The sequence below is a fragment of the Paramisgurnus dabryanus genome, chromosome 14, assembly GCF_030506205.2.
Source record: "Paramisgurnus dabryanus chromosome 14, PD_genome_1.1, whole genome shotgun sequence".
Classification (NCBI taxonomy): Eukaryota; Metazoa; Chordata; class Actinopteri; order Cypriniformes; family Cobitidae; genus Paramisgurnus; species Paramisgurnus dabryanus.
In genome coordinates this window covers 7,759,971-7,786,936 of record NC_133350.1, presented here as the reverse complement: position 1 = coordinate 7,786,936, position 26,966 = coordinate 7,759,971, and the positions used below count along the sequence as shown (strand labels likewise).

General features: G+C 38.6%; 1 protein-coding gene across 1 annotated transcript in view; it reads left to right on the top strand.

Moving 5' to 3' along the window:
• Positions 1–16,500: 16,500 nt before the first annotated feature.
• Positions 16,501–26,966, top strand: part of pcdh17 (protocadherin 17) — a 90,135-nt gene continuing 79,669 nt past the window's right edge. Inside the window, exons 1-2 of the mRNA XM_065241031.1 lie at positions 16,501–17,078; positions 17,865–20,665. Of these exons, the coding sequence (XP_065097103.1) occupies positions 18,185–20,665 (2,481 nt within the window). The 5' untranslated portion in view covers positions 16,501–17,078; positions 17,865–18,184. The remainder of the gene's footprint in view (positions 17,079–17,864; positions 20,666–26,966) is intronic.

Here is a 26,966-nt window from a genome sequence, read left to right as displayed (position 1 = left end):
GCTAAGACAATGCAGACTACACAGTTATCACAGTTTATTCTTATTGAATGATTTTCTTTATTTAATTTGGTCTGTTTTTATACAAATAATTTGCCAACCACTCTAAATTGTATAATGTGTACCAGTTATGCACCGCGTTCTAAATTATTATGCACATGCCGTTTTTGTTTATTTTTCAAATACAGTCAGTAAGTTTAGAAATTTTATTTTACCCTCAACACTTATATTAAATTAAATTAAAATGTTAAAAGATACTTTAATACTTTTACTTTTTACTTTTTTAATACTACTAAGATCTTTCTAAAGACAAAGAGTGTGCATTATCTTACAAAAACAAATTACTTCCTATATTTGGTGGATCTAAACAGAAATTATTGAACTATTACAAGATTTATGAGAGATTCACTGTACAGAAAGATTTGACTATATAAAGCCTTTTTAAATTATTTTTTTAGGAAAATATTAGGAAAAGGCAGCAATAAAAAGAACCCCAAGAACCCCTTTAGTGCATAAAGCTGTATTTCTACCCCTTCCCCAAACCAAAATTTGCAAAAATGAAACATTTGATGTGAGCTCAGAATACAAGAAGACTATTTTCACACAGTTTTATTCATTGCCATAATACACTGAATAATGTAGATAAATGTCATTCTGGATTGCTTGTGATAGCCATTAGGGATGTGCATTTATGTCATTTTTTTCATTTCGATTAATCCACAGGTCTGAAGAACGAGTACTCGATTAACTGGGGGCGGGGCAATCAAAGGGGCGGGGCGTACACATCATGGTGAAAATAAAATATTTTTATTAAAAACACTTAATTTTGAAGAAACTATGACAGATTTTTAATGAATGTTTTTAACAGAAACCTCTAACAGGAAAAGCTGCGTGATTAAGTGAAACTAAAGGGTTAACAAACACAAACCGAAGCGCTTTCTATATGACGCACTCTGCATAATATTAAGCCTTTATACATCATAAATGTACAACGTGCATCTATCTGCATAAAATGCAAGACTTCAACTAAGTTTTCAACTAAGTTATCTAAAAAAAAAGAAAGTTTAACTCCCTTTGTGGATGTGCATCATAAACAGCGCACTTTTAAACACGTCCAGTCAAAGCTCAAGCTTCATAACATTGAGCAGCTTTAAGTGTTTTGCTATCATTTTAGCGTTTAGCTGTGGCGTGTCGTCCTCTTACCTCAGTCAAGATGTAATGGTAATGCTCGTATGGCTCTCTGGTATCTCTTGACATTTGAGGTTTAAATATGAGAATGAAATAATAACCCATTGAACTTTTGACGGCGCTGTACATTTTGCACCTGACTGACTGTATTTCCGAAAATCACTGCATCCTTTTAAACCATAGTACCTCAGTGATGTGAGGTGTGGCCGGCTTCGCAGCTTTGTTTTTGAATCACGCATGGTAATGTTACTGATGTCATACGTCCATCTGCGTAGCTCGGCACGAAGTCAAACACGCATCTCCAGACCCAGTCTTTACTACCACATTCGCTTGTAACGCTAACCAGACATCCATAAGCTGCCATATCCACAATAAATAAACCAACATGATCGAGTACTCGTGCCCATCCCTAATAGCCACTATATTCAAACAAGACTGTTACATTAGGGACAGGTGGCAGAGTAATGATTTGGGCTGGAACATTGGGAAGTAAGATGTTAGGTCCCTTTAGGGTCCCTGAGGGGGTCAAAAGGGCATCTAGTAGATCTGCAGAATTCCAAAAAATTTGTTTTTCCACAATGGGATATAAAAGGAATCACGTCTTCTGAAATAAATTTACTTTTTTGGAGGATAATACACCATCCCATGCTGCAAAAAGCATCAATGACTATTTTAATTCATATGGGCATAAAATAAGAAAGAAATCAAGGTTTGACCACCATTATCCTCTGACCATAGTCCTATTTAAGAGCCTGTGGTGCATCAAAGATCTGTGAGGTGGACAGCACTATAATTCAAAACATCAACTTAGTGATGCAATACTTGTGTTTTCAAGTGAAATAAAGACAAAACCTATACTTCTATACTTACAAGTGTAATGAATGGGAGAGTTAGTCATGTGAAAAGATATGCTTATATATTATTATGTAACTTGTGTAACTACATTTTTTATTTTACATTCATTGTGCTTGTTTTTTGGACAGTGTTTGTTTTGTGTCCATGCAGCACATCTGACAGATATCTGTTTTTGGATCATTATAATCCATTAGATCATTATAAATTTGATTAAAGTGCATTCTGCATAATAATTTGGAGCAGCATATTTTGCGTATTGTTCAAAGTATTAAAGTATCTTTTGACATATTTATTTCATTAAAATAGAATAACATTTGTAACATTTGTAAACTTACTAACTGTATTTGAAAAATAAACAAAATGGCATGTGCATAATCATTTGGAATGTAATGTACAATGGACATCAGGTTGCAAACCATTGAGGGCTGTAAGAAAGTAACAAAATTATTGGAATATCGCAAATGTGCATACTGCAATATGCATATACCTGTAGCAATGGTTTGCAATAACTGGATGATTTTAATATTTCAAAAGTTACGTATAGTCTTATGTAAGCTTTAGGTTGATGCAGATAATAAAGAGACTGACTTAAGACATAAGAGTAATGCTTTATTTTTCCCAGATAGAATGTGAAACATGTATGTTATATAACTTTAACTTTATATGCATGTTGCATAACGTATATCACATTTTGAAAACAAGTTATCACACATAATTTTTTTCCTCAATATCATGCAGCTGTACCACTGTAGCACCAAAATGGTTTATTTTACGAAAATACACGAAAACAAACATGAAACATAGAAATGTATAAAACACTTCACCTAATTTGGCCCTTATCGAGTAATAGATCTTGCATCAAAACACTGTTTGTATGGATGTACAGTCTATGACATTAAGAACAAAATTTTTTTGACCCACTATTGTATCACAGTCCACCAGATAACTGCTTTACATCATGGCATTTGCTATTGAAAACCCTGTATTGCTCAGTAGGTCTGGATGATATACTGTATTAAAGTGGACATATCATGAAAATCCGACTTTTTCTATGTTTGCTATAATTGGGTCCCCAGTGCTTCTATCAATCTAGAAAATGTGAAAAAAGATCAACCCAGTATAGTTTTGATAAACAATTCTCTAGCATGTGAAACAATAGCTCATTGAAATGTGGCTCCCCTTGTGATGTCAGAAGGGGATAATACCACCACTTTATCTGCAACTTTCCAACCACGACTCTGTCATTTAGTGCAAATATCAGCTCATTTGCATTTAAAAGGAAACAACCCAAAATAATTTATCTACAGTATATGGTATTTTGAGCTAAAACTTCACATACGTACTCTGGAGACACCAATGAATTATTTTACATCTTTAAAAACTCTTATGAAATGTTCCCTTTAACTATATTGTGCAGATCACTTATTATAATTCTGCTCAGTATAACCTGTTTTATCTTGAAAATCATTTGTTGTTCAAATTTGTTTTCGTGACCTCAAATGAAACTATCCTGGGAAATTCCTGCATGAAATCCTTGTGCATTTTCCCACAGACATCTGTAAGCTTGCAGTGGGCTGAGATGTATGTATACTCCACCCATCCAACTAACATTGTCACCCCTGTTTTCCACTTCAAAGCATGCGTGAAGCCATTGTAAGATCATAAGATGCCGCTCCTAAAGCGTATCTGATAATATTGAGTCTAGACGAGTTAATGTGTGAGTGTCTTATTCTCTAAGCTCCTATTTCCTCAGAAGTTTTTTTTTAATGGGTTGGTAGCATGATCCACCTGTGCTTCAAAGAAATCACAGCCTTGTTTTCACACCAATCAGAAACTGAAGGTGTCTTTGACCCTTAATAAAAAAGCTTTCTTCACGAATACGAATACAGTAAACATTTATTGTAAATGTAGAAATGGATTAAGCTTACTTAACCTATCTAGAACAAATCCAGGTGTTTTTTTTTTTTGCTTAAAGAAAATAAATCGGACCAAATGGTCCACGTAATTTACATGACATTTAAGCAGTCCAATTCCAATAATTCTCTCTCTCTTTCTCTCTCTCTCTCTCTCTCTCTCTAATATGCTGATGCTAAACATTTTATTCTTCGTTATGCAAATTATGTGTCACATGGACATGTATCATACGTTTGCTCTAAATTTTTAGTAACATTCATGACAGTTTAAAAAAAAATTATAATAATAATGGTCGGCAACCATTATTCGGATGTACAGAAACCATGTGGTTTCATTATTTTCAGTCTCTCAAAGTAACCAAAGATGAATAGAGGGGGAAGCTCAACAAATTGTTCTCCTCCTCAAATCCTGTACGGCCCCTTTTCCTCCAAAATGACCCCTTGTCCACATCTCTTTCTTTGGGTGAATAATAACAATAATTGGGGGCTAAATTGCAGCTTGGGAACGAAGTTGCCTGACAGTAGCTTCCTCGGGCATGATCTCACCCTCACCCTCGACCCATTACATATGCAGATGCACACACACATACCTTTAATTGTTCTGTTTACTGTACTTCCTTGAAAACCTATCACTATATCGTACATTGTGCATACTCCATGCAACAGCCTTTAATATAGAGTGTGAAGGGGGACAGGCGTGAACTAGCTTGTGTGAAGTTGTCAAGGACAAACCAAATTAAGAGCTAAGAAAAGAATTTCATCCTTGATAGAGTCTTTGACCTTGTTATAATTACTTTGTTGGTCGCAATGAAACGGAAATTAATTTGAATGTTTGATTCTGCAGAGAAACCTGTGGCCTGACGGAATATAGAGCGAAAACAATTTTACTCAAACTCTTCCAGTTACATCTTTGACACCGCTAATTGCAACATTACACTGGGAAAACATGGCATGCTTCTGGTCGTGGTGAAAAAAATGTGAGCGAGAGAGAGAGAGAGAAAACGGAGATTTTTCTGATTAAAGTGGCGATGGATTTATTATAGATTTTGCGTCTACTCTGATTCACATTATTAATTCACGAATCAAGCTGTCATTCATGTGGAAATCACTGCTGTGAGCTCTCAGCACTCCCTGACACAGCCACTTGTCATACTGTAGATCAGCACAGGGATGGGATTTATTTACCCTAAATTGGACACTTCAGTTATAAATATATAACCTAAAGCTTTTTGCAGTCATGACGAAGAGCACGAGAACGGGATGAAACAGACCGGCCCACCGGGAATTCTCCCAGTCCTCCCTATGGCCAATCCGGGCCTGGATGTGTGTACATTTGGTACAAATAATGCACCTTTGAGGAACAAATATGCACAATGTGTACTTCTGAGGTATGTACTTTTTAAAAATTCCTTTAAGTTTAAACAACTTGAGTTAATAAATCATTTTAACTTTTTTGACTAGTGAGAAGTTGCTATAAATTATACAAATAAAGTTGTAGAAACTAAAGGATTAGTCAATTTTCTTAAAAAAAAAAAAAAAAAATCCAGCTAATTTACTCACCACCATGTCATCCAAACTGTTGATGTCTTTCTTTGTTCAGCCGAGAAGAAATTATGTTTTTTGAGGAAAACATTCCAGGATTTTTCTCATTTTAATGGACTTTAATGGACCCCAGTTTCAAAAGACTTTAAATGAGCCCAAAGAAGGCATAAGGGTCTTATCTAGCGAAACGATTGGCATTTTTGACAAGAAAAATACAAAATATGCACCTTTAAACCAAAACTTCTCATCTATCTCCAGTTCTGTGATGCGCCAGCACGACCTCACGCAATACGTCATCACGTCAAGAGGTTACGGATGACGAATGCGAAACTACGTTTCTGACGTTGTTGTATGTTGAATGATATGAATTAATGTCTTTGTGTCAGTTTATTGTTTAAAATGGTCCGCAAATGTCATTTCGTATATGTAACGCGTGACCTTTTGCATCATTACGCAATTACGTGAGGTCGCGCTGGTGCGTCACAGGACTGGCAATAGACGAGAAGTTGTGGTTTGAAAGTGAATTATTATTTTTTTTTGTCAAAAATTACAATAGTTTGGCTAGATAAGACCCTTATGCCTCGTATGGGTTCATTTAGAGTTCTTTGAAACTCTGTTGAAAAAATGTGTTTAGTGTTGAGTTAAGTGTTAAGTGTTGGGGTCCATTAAAGTCCATTAAAATGAGAAAATCCTAGACCGTTTTCCTCAAAAAACATAATTTCTTCTTGACATGGTGGTGAGTAAATTATCTGGATTTTTTTTGAAGAAAATTGACTAATCCTTTAAGCTCATGCAACTCATTAAGAAGGTGGAAATTACTTTTTCATTTAAGTAGTTTAAACTTTAAAATGTAAGTACAACAAGGAAGTTTTTACAGTTTAATATAAACTCAAAGGTGCAAAGGTGTACTTTTTAAATGGGCACTGCCCCAGTGACAGCTCGAGACAATTTTTTGACAGTGCAGTGAAAGTTGATAAAACGTTTGTGTACAGTTCCAAGAGTTATGACTCATCATTATTATAGTTGAGTTTTTGATTAAATTAACTTTAATTACCTTTATTCATGTAGCAGACACTTAAGCAGATTGTCCTGCATCACCACATGTAAAATTTTCAGATAAATATTTTTATGTACATTCTCTTAAAAAATTATAGATTATACATTTATTTTATGTGTGACGTTTTAATTTTTATGTTTAACGCCATACATAATCGGTGAAGTGATTGTACAAAATGTGTACAAAACATGTGGTGTTTTTTCCTCCCCTGCTAATAAACCTATTTATTTTGCTGTGGTACCATTTTATGGTTAGTTGCATTTTATTATTCAAATTATGCATTGTTTATTTTAAAACAGACCTGTGCCCTAGTTGTTATTGTGGTTATGAATCATAATCAAAGGTAGATTATTATATAATTTTTAAAAGGTTTTATTGTTCGGTTGTTCTGCTTGATGAGTACTATAATCATTACAGCCTTTTTCAACCAATTTTACACTGGGTACTGATCTATTTATTATGCCACATACATTTGAAACTTTTACTATTTAAAACAATTCTGCTCCTTTAGAGCTCATGTGTGTGCCTGATATCATGCGATGACCCAACTCCCCGAACAGAGAAAAAACTCCCTGTGACCCATTTAAATGTGAAGTAGTGCAAGTTCTGTTCCGTTCTTACGGCTGAGATGAACAAATGAGAGCGCGGAGGCCGTCCTCATCGTCTATAAAGAGCATTGTCTCACACAAACCAATTTATTGCAATTCCCACTAGGACAGAAATAGATTTGAGTACAGCGATTGTGCGCTGTTTTCATATAGACAATGATCATGCCTGTAGGGCTGGAGAACAAGAAAAATACAGAGATGAAGCAAAAAGGATGTAAAAGTGCTGGGATTTGACGAGCTGTAAGGGGTTGTGTTAAATATCTCTCATTCAAATCCGTCAAATGGTTTCCGCTGCAACACCCTGTCTACAAGTGAGAGCACAACAAAACAAACAAGCACACTTGCGGTGTAGACAGCTTTGTTGATTATAAGCAGAGCGTTCCAGATTTGAAGTGTGGCGCGGCTCGCTTGCGGTGTAGACGCTTCAGAGTTGGCTGAGCTTCAGGGCTGATCAATAATCGCATGTAAAGCGCTAGTTTCTCTTGCCAAGTCCCTGTCCTGATCAGATATATACACCAACCTTGTAGAGGCCTAAAACAACAAGCAGCTCAATATGATGAATGCAGAACAAATGCATTACACTTTAAAATCGCCAATTACAGCATGCTTTAGAAATTATGTCAGTAAAGAAGAATCGAGCAAGAACAGCAGTCGCAGCATTATTAGGATGATTTGGACAACTTTACAGCTCAAATAACACACATTTTGTTTAAAATCAATAATGTAAGTAAAAACGGTAAAACACTGTAAATGAATGATTTATGCAAATGTTGTTGTATGCATGTGAATTTTCTCATTTTAGTCAGAATTTCATTGCATAAAATTGCATAAATCCTGCATATTCCATCGCATTTTTTAAGAAAACGTGACGCAAGATCAAAGATTTTTGCCCGCAACAATCACAAAAAACTCTGGAAGGACTGGCTAATGATGACTGTAAATTAACGTGTCACTCCGTGATTTTATATGGCAGTGCATATTGGTTTATTTTGTGAGTCTGGGTCAGACCTAAGGTTAGCAGGATGATTGATGTCATGTGTAGCTTCCTGTCATTTCTGGTATTATAAGAGTTGTTACTCTCATAACGCAGTGGCAATTACAGTTAAGTGGTTTGTCTGTGTGATGTTTATAAGGCAGAAGAAAAAAATGACTCAATCATCTATCGCGGAAATGACCGAGGGATTTAATCTATTTTTGTATGCGCTTCTCCACGGCTACAACGGCTCTCTGAACCATTTCCTTTAATAGCTTAGTGAACTTTCAGCTGTTTATTTCTTAATTTAATCTTCTAAACATTAATTAATATTGGATATGAGTGTGTGGTACAAATCACTGTCATCCGCTAGTCTCAGTTTTCCCAGTTTTTTTGCTTTCTGACTCCTGCAGGACAATGAAAGAGACCAAAGTGTGCACTAGGAGCAGGCAGGTGAAGATGAGAGAGAATGAACCCTCAGTGTTTTTTTTATTTTACTTGCTGAGAGATTGTATCACTGCGTGCAAAATTAGAAACGGATTTGTCACACACTTTTATCCATTCAACTTTAAGGTGTGCATGTTGTAGTCCACAAGTGCTTTGCAAATCAACTTTGGCATTGCTTGCATAAATCATGAGATCTCAGATTTCAGTCCTTTTTATAGAAAGCATTGTGAGACCTCAGATAAAGCATACTGCTTCTTTTGAGAAAAGACCCAGCAATATCCTTAGAGATTTCAACAGTGTCACAAACTCAGATTTGTCTCAAAATTCGGATATTCCAACATGAACATGTTTTAAATGATCTGACACGGAATGCTATTCTTAATCATGTTATCGCTTTTTTACCTGATGCCGATATAAATCACATTTGTCTATTTCTGTTTCCCCTAAGGAAATTTGACAAAGATTACATATGATTGAGACATAACTTTTCATTGAATCTCCTAAGCTATAAAAGTTTTTGAAGATTGGTCTTCAGCTATCCTCTGTTCATATATAAATGCTGTTTTATGGCCAAAATTGTAGGTAATGTAAGATGTAAGTAATGTAAGAATAGTGTAAGTAATGTAAAAATCGAGGGGCAACCTTTCCGATCTCTCTGAAGCCAATACGGAAGTGACTTAAAGGACAAGTTCGGTATTTTACACTTAAAGCCCTGTTTTCAGATTGTTTATGAGTTAATAGAACGGTTTTGACTGAAATTTCGACATATGCGGGTGCCCCGAGAATTTTCGGGTATTTGTTGTATCACCTCCCACCTCTATATATGGCTATATAGGTGCACAGGAACAATCCTTCCTAAAATGCATTAAACTTTCGTTTACAAAGACGTGAAACTGACCGAGTGGTCAGGGGTGTTCACTGATATGCTCACATAAAAATCGCTGCAAAAGATGCTTTCCAACAGCTGTTTTAGCATTCATTGTAAACTTGTGGACCTATTTGTCGAAATTTCAGTCAAAACCGTTCTATTTCATCATAAACAATCTGAAAACAGGGCTTTAAGTGTAAAATACCGAACTTGTTCTTAAAACTGCAATTCATTGACTGACCGCTAGAGGCTGGCTCCAAAAGGGAGTCAATAGACCCTTTTACTGTTTGTACACAATGATGACGTGGCAGCGTATGCGCGCGCATTTAGGCAACGGAAGTATCGTAAGAATCAGCAGTGAAGCAACACAAACAGTAAGTTATTTTAAAAAAGTTGACTTTATCAACATTTTCAACACAGCTACCAGATCCGTGTACTATAGTGGAGTGGATAGAAGACGTTAGCAGATGGCCAAAAATAAAGTTGCCAGATACATATATACGTATATTAGTATATTATATTTGAGCAACCAAACGCAACAACAAGACATTTTGATGCTGGGAAACCGTTTTAATAAACTTTCTGAGTTGCTACCACGTTAGAACCAATGGGGAATAACACTTCTTCCGTTGCCCAAATGCGCGCGCAGGCTATTTGATCACGTGAGCTGTAAAAGGGTCTATTCCCATAAACCTTCATGTTAAAATGTCCAATTTTACATTAGAAAATAATATGTTTACAGTCTAAATGTGATTTTGGTATACATACTGTATCTAATTTGGTCCTTCATAACAACTGTGAGGGGGTGAATATTTTTGTAGATAATTCGTTTAAATTTGAAGTTCTGCCTTTTTACCAATTTTCAGTTATCCGCAAGTAATGCACGGCCAAGATGGCGACGGCAGGCACCGCCTACTCTAAGCTTTAATAAAGCTCTTCACAAAATTTGTGTGGTGATGGGTGATGTCACGGACACTACATCCACATTTAATTTAATCTTCTAAACATTAATTAAAATTTTATATGAGTGGGGGTCCAAATCACTGTCATCCACTTGTCTCAGATTTCCCAGTGTTTTTTTTCATTGATTAAGAATTTTACCTTTCTGACACCTGCAGACAAAGAGAGAGAGAGAGAGAGAAGTGTGCACTAGGTGCAGGCGAGTGAAGGGCAAGATGGTGACGGCAGGCACCGCCTACTTTAAGCTTCAAAAAAGCTCTTCACAAATCTATGGGTGACGTCACGGACACTACGTCCATATTTTTTACAGGTAAAAATGTGTGTTGACATGTGATTTTCCCCCCCAAAATCATGCCCTTTATGTTTAATTCCACCTTGCCGCCATGACTCAAATGTCCAGTTAAATTTCATTGGTCAACTCTCTTACGTAGTCACCTGAGATGTTTAGACATCAAATAAATGCTAATTGATAGATCTGTCACTCACCAATGGGAAGATAAGCTTGCCAAATATGTGCATATGCATTTATATAAAAAAACAAAATGTATGCACCTTTTTATATTTTTAAGTTGTAAATCGTGTGTGCAATGTTTAATTTTGCATGCAGATTTGTGTATACATTTTTTATTTTTGGTAATGTATTAAAATGTGTTTGTTTGTTTTAACGTGATGTGGCCGACCAGCACTGTGACATTCTTGACATATCTGCCTAGAAAACCGTCGGTCTTAGTACACGATGTAACAACAGAAGAGTCAAGTTTTAAATAGGAAAAATATCGCAACTCTTTGATAATTTTTTGGCGCTATGCTAATGGTCTAATCAGATTCAATGGATTGTGCCAAGCTATGCTAAAAGTGGTAGCGCCAGACCTGGAGATCAGCTGAATGGATTCCAAAACGGTAAGAATCAAATGTTTAACTCTAGGGGACCTGGAAAGTGAGCATATTTTTTCAAAAAGTGGAATGTCTCTTTAAAGTAACTAACATGTCACAGTGGCAAAATCAAATCATACAAAAATATATGAAAGTCGTCGTACAAATTGAACGAAATACGTACGAATTTCCATGAGATAGAGTACAATTTAACCCACATCTGTTTGCATGATCATTAACCCCAACAAAGAATAAAATAAACATATAAACAAATAAACATGCACACATTCTACCCCACAGAAAGTCCATATGAATCATCCCCTAATCCTTCCAACACAAATGCTGTGTTGTTCCCCTTAGAGAAAATGAATGAGATCCATTTTCTATATATTCAGCACCTCAATTACCAAAGCGTCTGGATACAGTACAAAACACAAAGTCCAAACATACACTCCCATTCCAGCACTTTAACTCACTCTCAGAATCCAAAACACTCACATCAGTGCCATGTCTCTGAATCCAGCCTGGCAAGCTCTTTTTCTCCCCCTCTCTCTCTCTCTCTCTCTCTCTCTCTCTCTCTGACACACACACACACACACACACATATACACCTCAGCACCATTACCAGGTCTCTGAATGCAGCATGGCAGGGACTCCACAAAGGCAGAGGGGCGAATGAAGCCAACAAACCCGTGGTTCTTTCCTCCTCTGCTCAGCCAGAGACCTCCTGCTGTAAGGTGGATTGGGGATGGAGAGCCTTCTTCTCTCAAACCACCCCAGGTCTAACCCAGACATTTCTTGCTTGGCTTACAGTGAGATGGAGCCCCACGCTGGGGCTTTTTCTTGAGTTGTTGTGGTGTGTGATCTGAAAGCCTGCTTAACTGTTTTCAACACTGAAAGGCCGGCAGGGGTGGGTGGGTGATACCTGTAGCTAACGTTTCATAAGTTTATCGACCTTGTGTGTGGGTGGCCTATGAAGAAAGAAAGACAGACAGACAGATATGTTGTTCTGTCAGTTATTTTTTCTCTTTTTTTAGGAAGTACTGCCTCGGAGACATTACCACTCATGGATGGATAGACCCTGCAGAACCAATCATAAAGGAACCTGGTGGCATTGAACTGCGACAAATGTGTATGTTGTGGGACAGAAAAGCTGTGATTCAAACACACCCCTTCAATCCCCGTGCTTTGCAAAACAGAACGAGTGGAGAGGAGCGAAAGCAGATGAAAATGTTACTGGAAAGGGCAGCTGCACTAAAAAACGCCTCCTTGGAGAATTGTCCTCGGCAGTCGTGAAAAAATAGCATTTTGTACCACATAAAAGCTCATCTCCATTGAAAAAAAGTCGCTGGGAAAGAAAGAAAGAAGAGAAGAGAAAGCTATTGTTTTTTTTTTAAGACGGCCTGTCCAGAAGACCAGGCCCTCATTACCTGAAGAAAAACTGTGCCATTAAATTGAAATTTAATTTGCAAAATTGTGTTTTAATGTAGCTATACGCTTCCATTCGTCCGAATGTGGCTTCTGTCGCCAGCATGTCTTAAGGCAATTTAATTGGGCTAATAGAGACAGCTGTTATTAGTGAGGCTTCTTTTGTGTGGCTTTGGTAGTTTTTCATCAGGACCCGACCCTTGGGGCACACTGATACAGTCTGAAGTGGATTCAAAATCCAGATGAAAGATCCCAGCTCGCGCAGGCAACATGTGAGAGATATTTGACAAAACATCGGTTGCCACATGCGCCTCTCGTAAAGTCTGTTAAAATTCACTGAAGCAATTTACCTGCTTGCCGGTAACACCACATGTATCTTTAATGTAGTCAGAGAGCTCTATACGAGGAGAAATAAAGAAGGTGAGAAAGCCACATACGTCCACATCCACCTTATATATTCCCCCCTAACCAGAACATATGTTCTGCACTTTCCAGAGAACGACAGACCTCATCATCATCACCATCGTCGAGCGTGCTTGAAGAGGAAAGGCCACATTCAAGGTCAAGGACGAGGCAGCTTGTATTGAGCCAGAACGGGAAGATTTACAGCTGAAGCGGCATCAAACGCACCCCTTATCTGCGCATAATCAAAGGGCATTAGCGACAGGGAGTCTTCAAACGGCCTGCTTTAGAAAGGCAGCCCTGTAATGAAATGACAATGGAGAAACATCTCCAGAATAATAAGGTGCCGTGTGCTGGAATTCACAATGAATCGAGACACTAGTTCCCTTGTCACCCGATGATGACTCAGGACTGCGCGCCACAGACAGCCTCCAATATAAACACCTCGGGACTTTAGTAAGAAGATCACAGGTCTGGCATCAGGTTTTTTTATTACAGACCATATCAGTGTGGCTTACAGAGCGTGACTGATTCAACGTCAGTGAATGGAGATGAGCGGTACCTTGATTACATTTCTTTATCTCTAGATTGCACTGTGAGTTTACAACAAAGTTTAAACCTAAGATTTTGTTGAAATTACACGTGTAAAAAAGGATTTGGAGTTAAAATATCAAGATGTTTAATACTTATTCATGATATACACTCTAAAAAATGCTGGGTTGTTTCAACATGGTTTGCTTGACAATAACCCAGCAGTTGGGTTAAACAACCCAGCAGTGTGTTCTGACCAATAGTCACCCAGCCCTGGGTTAAAAACAACCCAGCATTTTTTAGAGTGTATTTAGATATTGATAATGTTTAACATAAAGGGATACACTGTACTACATTTCTGGGTATTACTGGTAACTAGCTGCCACTAACTTACTGTAGATTTTACATTTATGTTATTTACTGGCAACAGTTTGTTTAAAGTTAAATGAATATGAAACATTTTCAGCCTTTATCTTCTACAGTAAGTTACCGGCAACCAGCTGCATAATTACAGCAATTTTTTTTACAGTGCCAAAACTGAATATTCGGTCATTATTTTCTCATCCTCATGTTGTTTTAAACCTGTTTGAATATCTTTTTTTCTGATGTACACAACAAATGAACACATTTTTGTAGTGATGCACCGATGTATCGGCCGCCTATATTTATCGGCCGATTTTTGATGAATTTGAAACCATCGGCGTATCGGCAATAGCACGAGAAAGGCCAATACCGATTGTTTATTAATTAACTCCATAAAGAAATCAATTATATGTAAACAATTTTTTTATGTTCTTAATAAAATAAATGCTGAATAGTAAAAACCACCTTTGAAGGTTGTCATGCTGTCTTATTATATTTGTTTTAGCTTAATTTGTGCCTCTCTTATTATGTTGGTCAGTTGAATGTTAATCAGATCCAATCCATGTTCAGTAAAATTATTTGTTGCAGAAATTAACTAGCTAATAGACCAATAGTAATGTATACAAGTGTTTAATATCGGTATCTGCCAGACGTTGTCTGTTTAAATCGGTATCGGCCCAAAAAATCCTATCGGTGCATCCCTACATTTTTGATAAATGATGCTAAGCACACACGTGATTGTAACCATTGACCTCAATAGTAGTAAAGCAAATATTATGAAAGTATTGTGATAAATGATAAAGAAGATATTTTGATACAGTTGATGGTACCCATTGAATTTGATCGTAGTTGTTTTTTAATCTATGAAGGTCAATGGGTACAATCAGCTGTATGCTTACAATCATTTATCAAAATATGAAGAGTTTCAAAACTAGATTTTTGTCAGAACATGTTTATTATTATGTTATTATGCTATTATGTTTTTATTATGTTTACTTCACTCTATTTTTTTTTTTTTTTTTAGTTATGAAGGCTTAAATCAAAACAACAAATTGCAGTTTGGTTGACATTAATTGAATTCCGCAAGCAAAAAACTAGATAATCATATCTTTTTGGAACCAAACTCTTCATATCTTCTTTTGTGTTCATGAGAGAAAAGATATTCATACAGGATTTTAACAACATGAGGATGAGAAAATTACAGAATTTTCATTTCTGGGTGAACTATTCCTTTAATTTATATTTTTGAATTATATATATATATACTATATTATTCAATTTACATTTATGCATTTAGACTTTTATCCAAACAGTGCATGCAAGTTATACATTTTATGTGTCATGTTCCCTAGGGTTAAACCCATGATGACCTTATTGAGCTACAGGAACTATTAACAGTAAAATACATCAAATATATACATGCATATTTCTGTTTAACCAGTGTTTAATTTTTACAAATGCCTTACTACTGGACAAACGAGAGAAACTTGAGGGTTTAAAGGTTTCCACTAGAGGGCGTCGTGAGCTGAAATCATCGTATGTTTTTCTCTTTTCATCCTTCAGCTCCCTGCCAGAGCCCGTAAAGCACTCTTTGCATTTTTTATCATGTTTGTTTTTCTGTTTTTTGTTTTGCACTAATGCAAACGTATGCAAAATACTTCAAAACATGCCTGCATGTTTTGGAGAGATTCAACGAAGCCGTTTACAATGGAAGACTATACTTTCTGTTTATAGGATAAACACGCCAAATAGGCTACGTAAGGACAAGTAAATGACACCTGCTGTAAATGTGTCACAATGGTTAAAGGCAGATTTAACAAACCTCTGTAACTAGCTTCATGTTTTTCCCCATTCAGTCGTTGTAGTTTTATCATTTACATACTGTTATTAACTAAAATATATGGTCAGGTAATTATTTATAGACTAATAATTATATCTATCCAAAACATCTCAATGATTCAATTCTTTTTCTTTCCTTCTTTAGAGTTGGAAGTATTAATTATTAACACATAGGTTGGTGTAAAATCAGCTAGTTAGTCATTGCTATTTTTTAAACGTGTAAACATAATGAATGACAACCACTGAAAAAACAAATAGCCATTCACCTTTAGAATCCGCGTATTTATTTATTTTATTTTTTTAAGACATAATGTGAGAAATAATGTCGACAGAAGTTCTTAAAGCTTCTTAAATGCTTAAACGCAGACCGAGCACATGTGTGTTTCTTGTTGTATTAAATTACAAACAATTTCTTTAACGTAAGGATTTCAAACCCCGCTCGAGGCTCTCAAAGTGAAAGAGTCTTTTATAAACTCCCGTCTGCGTCCGCATCACTCACATAAAGAACCGCTTTCTAAGCCCCGCCCACAATTCGAATTTAGCGATTCTGATTGGACACGTCATCTCCCTCCTCCTCCGTTCATTGGTTGGCGGCGGATCAGTAACAATGTTTAATGCACTATGAGAAAAGAGTGAGGCGGTCAGAGAGAGAAACGCGTAGAGGAGGCAGAAGGGACACCGGGGGTTTATAGTGCATCTCTTCCCGTACTGTTATTGACAGCTGGCTTCAGTGACAAGCAAAGACAGCCGTCGCTTTGGACGGAACACTTTCGGTTAATATCAACATTTTACACTTTGGACACTTTTTGACTTTTTGCTTTACGTTTATTTCTCTTACTTCAGCACTAGGGACTGGACGTACACAGTCTCCCAAGGACGCATTCATCACGGGGATGTCTCACCCCGCACCGATGCAGTACACGAAAAGGCTTTGCTCGTTGATGATTTGAACGCTTCTGGATGTGTATTATATGTTTGGGTCAAGATATCGCTCCTAAAGCATCTTTAGTCTGAATCCCGGTGACTCACTGCATGAGCGGAGGAGAGTCACTGCATCCTAATCAGAGATACGTGAGAGGAGTCGCTGCCTCACGTTACAGGCGCACTTTTGGGGAGCGCTTTATTTTTCCATATAGTCCTGTCGGAGTTTTTTTTCTCGCTTGGAAAGGTTTTGTACAAAGGATGTAACCCGTCTTTGGTGATGGTTGTCTTTAGACTGGATAGCAGGCTACAGGTACGTCTGTTTGTGTTTGTCATTAACATTCTGGTCAAAAGTATCATTCTGTGATTTCTAATGTTGAGATGTCATACGTGCGCGTTAAACGTGCAGCTGCTGGATGCGCACTGGGTCGGAAAGGATGCAACAGCTTATTCTAAGAAGCCCTCTATGTTTAATTCACGTATAACATAACCAGGCAGGTTTGTCTTTTATTTTTGCTGTGGTTTATTCGACCATGTATGAATTGAATGTATTTAATCGGATTATGGCGTTTTTAGAGATTTAAGAGGCTTATTTGAACGCATTTGTATGCATGAGGTTGCCTGGAGAAAGCTAAGGTATGGATACGGCCCCCAGCTGTTTCAGGACGCATGGATACAGAAAGCGATGTATATGTGTTGATTTGCGCAAAACCTTAATTTATAATTGTGCGTTTGACGCGCGTAACGCTTGATAACTCGTTCCACATGGCGTATCCTGACGCATTGCTTAACCTACACGTTAGGAGGATAATGACATGAACATCCACCTGTATTTAGTGGTAAAGCGCCCCGACGCATCTCAAGGTTAGATTGACATGCTCTCCACGTCGTTCGTCAGGGAATGATAAATTACGCATTAGATGTGCATTTCATTACAGTCACACTATAAAGGAAAAAAAACTGCATATGTCGTGCTAAGATGTGTTTTGAAACCATTTATTAGTCTTGATGTCAGTATTAAATTGATGAAGTGCAATAATGCATGTAATGATCTGTGCACTGCTGAAAAAGAAGTGTTTTTTTGTCTTTTTTATTACAGGGGAAGAGGCTCAGAAAGGCTATTTCTTTGTGGAAACCGGATTGTGATTATGCCTCCAATGCGCCTGGGCGTTCAGCAGAATATAAATTAGCTGTACAGCCTCACCGTTTGTTGTGAAAACTCTGGATAAAAGAAGCACTGCCACGGAGGACAGAAAAGAGCATTCAAAGGAAAAGCCCACATAATGACTTTATACATTTTTTATCATGAATCGGCATGTGTGCTCAGTAATTGAAGGTATAAATCGTCACTTTGCCAGGAAGATCAACAGGTCGGAGGCGTAGAAACGCATCAGAAACCCGAGACACTCACTGAAAGGGATGCATCTTTCTGTTTTCCTTTTCCTACTTTTATGGGCGCAAGCCCTGACATTAAAAAACTTGAACTACTCGATACCCGAGGAGAAAATTCAGGGTGTCATTGGAAACATTGCCAAGGATGCCGAGCTGGAACTGGGGGAGCAGGGAAAAAAATCCAACTTTCGGGTGTTGGAGAACTCTGCGCCACATCTCATAGATGTGGATCCCGAAAGCGGGCTACTATACACAAAACAGCGGATCGACAGGGAAACACTGTGTAAACAAAATTCTAAGTGCCAGCTCTCCATGGAAGTGTTTGCCAATGACAAGGAGATCTGCATGATTAAAGTCGAAATACAGGATATAAATGATAATGCACCAAGCTTTCCTTCTGATCAGATCGATATTGACATTTCTGAAAATGCAGCCCCAGGCACACGTTTCCCTTTGGCTGCTGCCTACGACCCTGACACGAGAGAAAACGGGCTGAAAACATATCAGATCACACGGGATGATTACAGTATATTTTCTCTGGATGTGAAATCCAGAGGGGATGGAACTAAATTCCCTGAATTGGTTGTTCAGAGGTCCTTAGATCGAGAGGAGCGTAGCCATCACACTTTAATTATTACTGCCACTGACGGAGGGGAATATCCTAAATCAGGGACAATGCAAATCAATGTGAAAGTCACTGATTCCAATGACAATAGCCCTGTGTTTGACCAACCCTCATATGTAGTGGAGATTCCTGAGAATTCACCTCTAGGCATGGTATTGATAGATTTAAATGCCACCGATCCTGATGAAGGGATTAACGGCCAGGTTACTTATTCCTTCAGCTGTTATGTTCCAGACAGGATCAAAGAGTTGTTTTCAATAGACCCCCGAACGGGTGTCATAAAGATTCAGGGTAAAATCGACTATGAGGAGAACCCAATTATAGAGATTGATGTTCAGGCAAAGGATCAAGGCCCCAACCCGATTCCTGGCCATTGTAAAGTCACCGTTAAAGTGCTCGACAGGAATGACAACTGGCCCTCTATAGGTTTCGTGGCAGTACGTCAGGGGGCGGTTAGTGAAGCGGCAGCCCCAGGGACAGTGATCGCTCTTGTGAGAGTCACAGACAAGGACTCTGGGCGCAACGGGCAGCTTCAGTGTAGGATCTTAGGCAATGTGCCTTTTAAGTTGGAGGAGAACTATGATAATTTTTACACGGTGGTGACAGACAGACCACTAGACAGAGAAGTCAAAGATGAGTATAACATCACTATTGTGGCCAAAGACAATGGCAACCCGCCCCTGAACTCAACCAAGTCTTTTACTGTGAAAATCTTAGATGAAAATGATAACGCACCTCGCTTCACAAAAATGGTCTATCTGCTTCAGGTGCCTGAAAACAACATCCCGGGGGAATACCTGGGCTCGGTTCTTGCTCATGACCCAGATTTGGGCCAAAATGGTACTGTGTCCTATTCCCTCCTCCCATCTAATGTGAGCGAGGAATCTATCACCACATATGTTAACATTAAACCCACCGACGGTGCCATTTATGCACTGAGGAGTTTCAATTATGAGCAAACAAAGTATTTTGATTTTAAAGTCCAGGCAAAAGATTCAGGTAATCCTCACCTGGAGAGCAACACCACTGTCCGTGTGAGTGTTCTGGATGTCAATGACAACATTCCCGTCATTGTGCTCCCGCTACTTCAGAACGATACTGCTGAGATCCACGTACCACGAAATGTGGGAGTCGGTCACATTATCACCACGGTGAGAGCGGTGGACAATGACTTCGGCGAGAGTGGTCGGCTCACCTACGAGATCTCGGACGGGAACGAGGAACACCTGTTTGAGATCGATTCGGTGACGGGCGAAGTACGGACAGCTCAGCCATTGTGGGAGGAGGTGTCACCTGTTGTAGAACTCATCATCAAGGTGACCGACCATGGCAAACCAACGCTCTCCGCCATGGCGAAACTCATAGTCAAAGCCTACTCAGGCCCCCTACCGGAGGGTGAACCGCGGATCAACGCCGAACACCACAACTGGGACATGTCGCTACCATTAATAGTGACCCTGAGTATCATCTCCATCATGCTCTTGGCGGCTATGATCACCATCGCGGTCAAGTGTAAACGCGAAAACAAGGAGATTCGCACGTACAACTGCCGCATTGCCGAGTACACCCACCCGCAACTGGGCAAAGGCAAGAAGAAGAAAATCAACAAGAACGACATCATGCTAGTGCAAAGCGAAGTGGAGGAGCGAGATACCATGAACGTCATGAACGTGGTGAGCAGCCCATCTCTGGCCACATCGCCCATGTACTTTGACTACCAAACACGTCTACCCCTCAGCTCTCCAAGGTCCGAGGTCATGTATCTCAAACCCAATGCCAACAACCTCAGCGTTCCTCAAGGGCACGTCGGATGCCACACCAGCTTCACGGGACCTGTCACGAATACCACAGAGACACCGGTGAACAGGATGTCGGTAATTCAGGTATGACAGACAACTTATAGTCTTCTGACTTATTGCCTTTCTTCCCCTCCACTCCCGCTCCATCTCAGTAGGTCAATAAATGAACGGATGGGTTGATGCGTGTGCATACAAAGAAGCGAGTGAATTGTGCTGTGGGGGGAGCACAGAAGGGAAGGAAAACACAACTGGTGATAATATGAAACATGAGTCTGTATCTGTTCCCCGCCAGATGCCGGAGAGCGCCTTGCTATCGTTTTTTGAAATCTAGCTTCGCTCATATTGTTTCAGGTAATGCGTTATGAGGAAATTGAGTACGGAACATAATTCTGTTGTGGAGATATTGTTTTGATGTTACCGCTGGAGTGAAGAGATTTGATGCACAGACAGGTTTAGCCCTAAAGGCTTGTTATTTCATAACGGCAATGCCGTGATGATTTGCTGCTCCTGCCCAGAATATCTTTAGTGCCACTGGATTGCAAATGAATAGAGCTGCGATCGATATTTAGTTTCCTGTGGAGCTTCTAAGGTTCGTCTCTCACAATGTCAAAATTAATGTTCTTTGTTTAGCTGTCTTATCGTTGCTCGTACGCTAGGTCAAATAAATACATACAAATTTTATTTCCATACAACGTAATGTAATTTATCGCAAACATTTCTATTTTCCATCTTGGCAGTGTAGCACCCTTACTCTGTTACTTACTCAGCAGGTTTGTGTCACCTTCATACTCATGAGCGCTACAATCCCCTCGCTATTAAACGCATTCAGGCTGCTTTCCATGAGAAGAAAGAAAGAGCTTTTCTGGATTCCCTCCTTCCTTGCTAATGCGTCTTTGTGCAGAGTGATTTGGTTAAGCTTAACAACTTATGTGTGTCTGTGCTGCTAAGCCAGTTTAAAGCCATTCGAAATCTGTCATGTCAGATGAGGCTAAAGTCACCTCTTTAAACTCAGGTGTGCACATACGTCACCATTGAAATTAGATATGGAAATATTTATTTAGCGGTTTCTTCCTTTCACGTTTTTTTTATATTTATATATCAAACTCTCTAACACCCAAGAGCCTCTTTTGTGGATATGTAGCATTTTGTCAGCTAAATGTGTATTTATTATGTGTGTAAATAGGTTACTGTGACTTTGACATTTGTGTTTACCCACAAACTCACACCAATACAATGCTGCGTTGTATTGGTGTGAGTTTGTGGGTAAACACAAATGTGAGCAAGTATAGCCTGAAAAAGAACTTACTTTCAAGAGCGTTAATCCTTTTGATTAACCCTTTGGTTCATGACATGACATTTTAGTTACATCAAAACTATTATATTTAAATACAGTAACCACATCATTTCATAGGCCATCTTTATATATTTTAACAAAGGAGGCAATGCACCGTGTGTAATGTTAACTTTTAGCTAACAATGTATTTATAAGGTGTGTAATATTAACCTTTAGCTAAAGGTGTATTTATTGTGTGTGTAAATAGGTCGGTTAGGTTACTGTGGCGCCGCGTTGTATTGATGTGAGTTTGTGGGTAAACACAAATGTGTGTGATCAAGTATAGCCTGTAAATAAACATGTTACTTCCAAGAGCGTTAATCCTCTTGATTAACCCTTTGGTCCATGGCATGACATTAACCTTTCAAGGTGTGATGTTACATCAAAAGTATTACTTTTAAATACAGTGGCCACATATTCTATAGGTCATCTCTATATTTCATAACAAAGAAGGCGATGCACCACTGTAGTATTAACTTTTAAAGGGGACACATCATGAAAATCGGACTTTTACATGTTTAAGTGCTATAATTGGGTCCCCAGTGCTTCTATCAACATAGAAAATGTGAAAAAGATCAACCCAGTAATTTAGTTTTGGGACATGATTCCCTGCAAGCGTTGAAATTTGGGTCCCCATGTGATGTCAGAAGGGGGTAATACCGCCCCTTAATCTGCAATCAGGAAAATGCCATTTAGTGCAGAAATCAGCTCATTTGCATTTTAAAGGACACACCCAAAACGGCAAATTTTTGATCACACCTACAAAGTGTCAATTTTAACATACAGATAATAAATTATTCACACAAAACTTCACATACATACTCTGGAGACACCAAAGATTTATTTTACATCATAAAAAAAGTCTTGTGAAATGTGCCCTTTAACCTTTTTTTGTAGTGGACAGATGTTCTAACTTTTTCCAAATACATAACTTAAAATTAGGAAAATGATATTTTATATGCATATAAACCCTGTTTTCCATTATTTTTGATCAACCAAGGGTTAACTCTCTCTAACACTGTGTCTGATGCTGTGTATGTGTCTTTCTGTGAATGCTCGGCCATGTGTGTTAGTAACTACTCTTTGTGTCTTCGCTGCTGGTCAGAGGTCAGAGAGAGGACCATTATTCTGTCCTTTAATAATGAGCTGAACAACCAAAGACGCTTCATCAACCCGCAGGCACATGCACTACAGCATAAATACATGCCCTTATCTTTCACCGCCTTCACTCTGCACCAGAAAATAAACAAGGCCCAAACACACACCCAGCGTGCATGGCGTGTGTTTACACAGATCTATACCGTACAGGATATATTCTCCATTATTTACAGCGCAAGTGTGGCGGGAGGCAGATCTGCTATCCAGTTACCCGGCCCGTAAAACAATCATACTCTTCTCTGGCCTGAAACAAGAGAGACGAGTGAGAGCAAAAGAGATTAGAAGAGGCATAGAAATGTAAAATGACTTTAAAACATACAGTACACTTAACACATAATTTTGAGTTATTTTAGATTTGGTGAAACTACAAGCTGGCGACACTACAGAACTACCAATTGTAATCAACAAGGCATAGACACGGTATATAGAAGATAGTTGTGTTGATTATAAACACAGCGTTTGTGAGAGCCAAAATTTTGTGTTGCCATCACAATGCAGTACCAATGAAGTGTTTTTGGCATGCATGTGTATCATACAAAAGAAATATTTTAATGCATATTATTGTGATTGACACCGTTTTATTTGGTAGAGCATTGTGGTAGCAACGCAAAGGTCATGGGTTTGATACACTTTGTGATAAAAAAATGAAAATGCTTTGGATAAATGCCAAATGCATAAATTTTAATGTTGTAGTATAGTTGAAAATAACAATTATTATCATTAAGTACAGCCTAAAATAAAATCAATCCCCCATGCCCCTCCGATCACCACACAGCTGTACAAATTTCGCAAAAAAAAAAATTCCCATCAGCCCCGGGTGCTGGGGTGAGACCGTGGGCTTCTAAATGCTGTTTTATAGTGGCTGATCCAGAGGTTGTGAACAACTGGAGACTGAAGTAATACGACTGAAATGAAAAGCGGTGCAGGGTCAATTACAGCACCAGGACTGTCTGCTCTCACACAGCACAACACAATGAAAGACGTAATTCGATTGGCCAGGAAAAGTTTCCGGGTTTAAGGAACATAATAACACTTAATTACATAGCAGGTGTCTGGATCTATTACTTAATGGTGAATCGAGGTTTAAGAAAATCTTCTGCGCTATCCTTTTGACCCAAGAATGAGGGATTTTTTTAATGCATTTGTCTAATCTCTTAGAAAGCTTTTTAGTATTTGTCTTCACGTCTGGTTCATACATCAGATCTGTGTGAGAGACGATTTGAAGGCGAGTGTCTTGCGGTCATTATAATTCATTTAAATAAACTATATAGTTATAGTTTTGTTTGTTTGTGTTCCCGTATCTCAGTTGTAGAGCATTTTGTGAGTAGTGCAAAAGGCCATGGGTTCGATTTCAGGAAACGGACCCAGTTCTAAAGAGTGGAAATGTGTATCAGGATGGGTCAGTATTAGATGCCTTGAGCAACAGTGTTTGTAATAATGCTATAAAAGTGTCCCCTAGGTGGAGACAGTCTGCCTTCAGTACTCAGACGTACATTGAGAGCAAATGCAAGCAAAATGCACACAGCCTAATTTAAATGCACACAGCCCTGCTCACTTAACATGCTGTTGCAGCACGTTTGCATCTATTTTTTATCATCATTATTATTATTATTATTTTGAGTGACACAGAGTGAAAAAATTGCTGAGAAAAACATTGTATAGTGATGCTTAAAATCCAATGCAGCCATCTGTTTTGCTTTTGGTTTTGTGTTTCCCAAATAAAGAGGTCAACTTAGTCACTTAAGGTCAAATCGGGAGTAGCAATACATGTAGCTCAGGGGAGGGCAATGGCCTTGACACACTCCACTTGTAAAGGTCAATGGTTGGAGGAAATTTTCAGCCGGACAGCAGCAGTAAAACACCTCCAGGGAGTGTCCGTCCGAAGTGTTTCTTTCCACGAAATGTGCCCAAAAACAGAGTCAGAGAGAGAGATAGACGGTGGAAGGGGGTGAAAGAAAGATGATAAGAAATTTCACTTTTGAGTATCTGCTTCAAGCTAAGGGTGCTTGTGGTGCTGTTGTGTCATGCGGTGAAGGTGCAGTGTTTTTATAGACGTTGCATGATAGACATCACATTGTTTTTTTTTTGTAAAATTGAGTGATAAAAGTGTTGTCAGGTAATCAGATTGCCGCATGAGCTCTAGATGTATTGCTTTTGGAACTGATGCGAAATATTGTCAAGCGACAAGACTAAAGTCAATGTATTACAATCTGTTTAAAGCTCTCTCTCTCTCTCTCCCTCTCTCTCTCTTGCAGTGTGTGTGCGCATTTAGTCTAGGAATGTGTGTGTTACGATTGGTCGGCAGGAGTCCGAATACAGTCATGCATGCTAATGGATCTGTCCTTGCATGCTGCATTATATGATGCCGAGTTGTGTGTGCGCGCACGTGTGTGTGTGTGCTGGCAGATTGAGTCATACAGTAGCAATTCCCCTATATGAGCATAACATCCCACTGTCCTTCAAGATGTCATCTCATTTCTTCTTCTTTCATCTCATCATCTTCTTTCCTCTCTTCTTTCATCTCATCTTTTTCTCTCTTCTTGTCTTCTCCCTTATTGTAGATTTGTGGACTCAGGCTTGCACATCAGTGACTCAACATTGAATTGAAATTTCTGCTACACTTCAGCGGGCCGAGTGCCTAGAAAGAAATTATATTATGCAGTATGTTTTTTTTCTCACGCATGAGATCTCTCTGCCTGAGAAACAGAGCGTTTGTTTATGATTTAGGGTTAAAGACGAAAGATGGAGAAGAAGGATCGGGAAACCGGCCTCTTTTGCATAGCTTCTGCTTATTTTTGTGTCAGCTACTCTTAGTATTTGTGTGTTTGCACTGAATTATTGATATCCGGTTTTGATATACAGGCATGATCAATGCTGTGCAGTATATGAAGGAATCTAAACAAGCCTTGCGCACGGGACCTTGCCGTAAATCTGCCCTTTATTCTGCCTTTAGTCCTTCTAGAATTGCAAGGGTTTGTTTTCTTTATCTTGTAAAGAGTGTGTAGGTTTGTCTGCACGAGTGTGTTTCACACACGCAAAGCTCGTATGATCTTTACTAGCTCATTAATAAATCATAAGATTTAACAATATCTGCTCTTGACACAGATTCTTCAAGCCATGTCACATTTAACATAGAGGGTGCGACAAAAAAAAACTCACCTTTCGTCTTTTATTTAATGTATTCATAACTATATTTTAATTAAATCCTTTTTAGATGAAATCCTTAGACTCCTAACACAAACACAGAGACAGACAGACAGACTAGCAGACACTTGTTTTTTCTTCATGTGCAAAGAGGCCTAGGGTTTCAAGTGCTTTAGATACAGATTAGAGAAGGATTGAGATTAGCCCAGTTCTTCAGGAGATAAAAATCAATCCCGGGAAGCCAGAAACAACAAAAAAATCCATCCTTCTGTCCCCGCCACCCTCCTTTCCTCCTTCACGCGGTCCTTGGTTTTCTTCGGGTGCACTGGAGTGTGTCAAAACCTCGGCATGAAAAATGTAGCGGAGGGGCTGAACAGATCTGCCTGTTTTTTTGGCGCACATTTAGACGATTAATTACAACACAGCTGAAGTGTACAGATATGTGTATAATACCAAAGACATTTGTTGAACTGCATGTATAATGTATGGCAATTCGGGAAATCCAAGTAACTCTGTTGAATTATTTATTGAGTTGTATAGCTCTATAACCCAGCTCCGTCCGCTCGGCGTGCTTTGGAACCCCAGACCCGTTTGGGAACCGGCACGGCCGGGGACATTAATAACTCATAAACGCATTTGTAATTTTACCCCGCCCTTGTACAGTTCCGCTTGAACGATGGAATTAATCTTGAGAAAGTCTTTGTGTCGGAGTCGCCTGGGTAGATTGACGACACGGCTCCAGATGAAGAA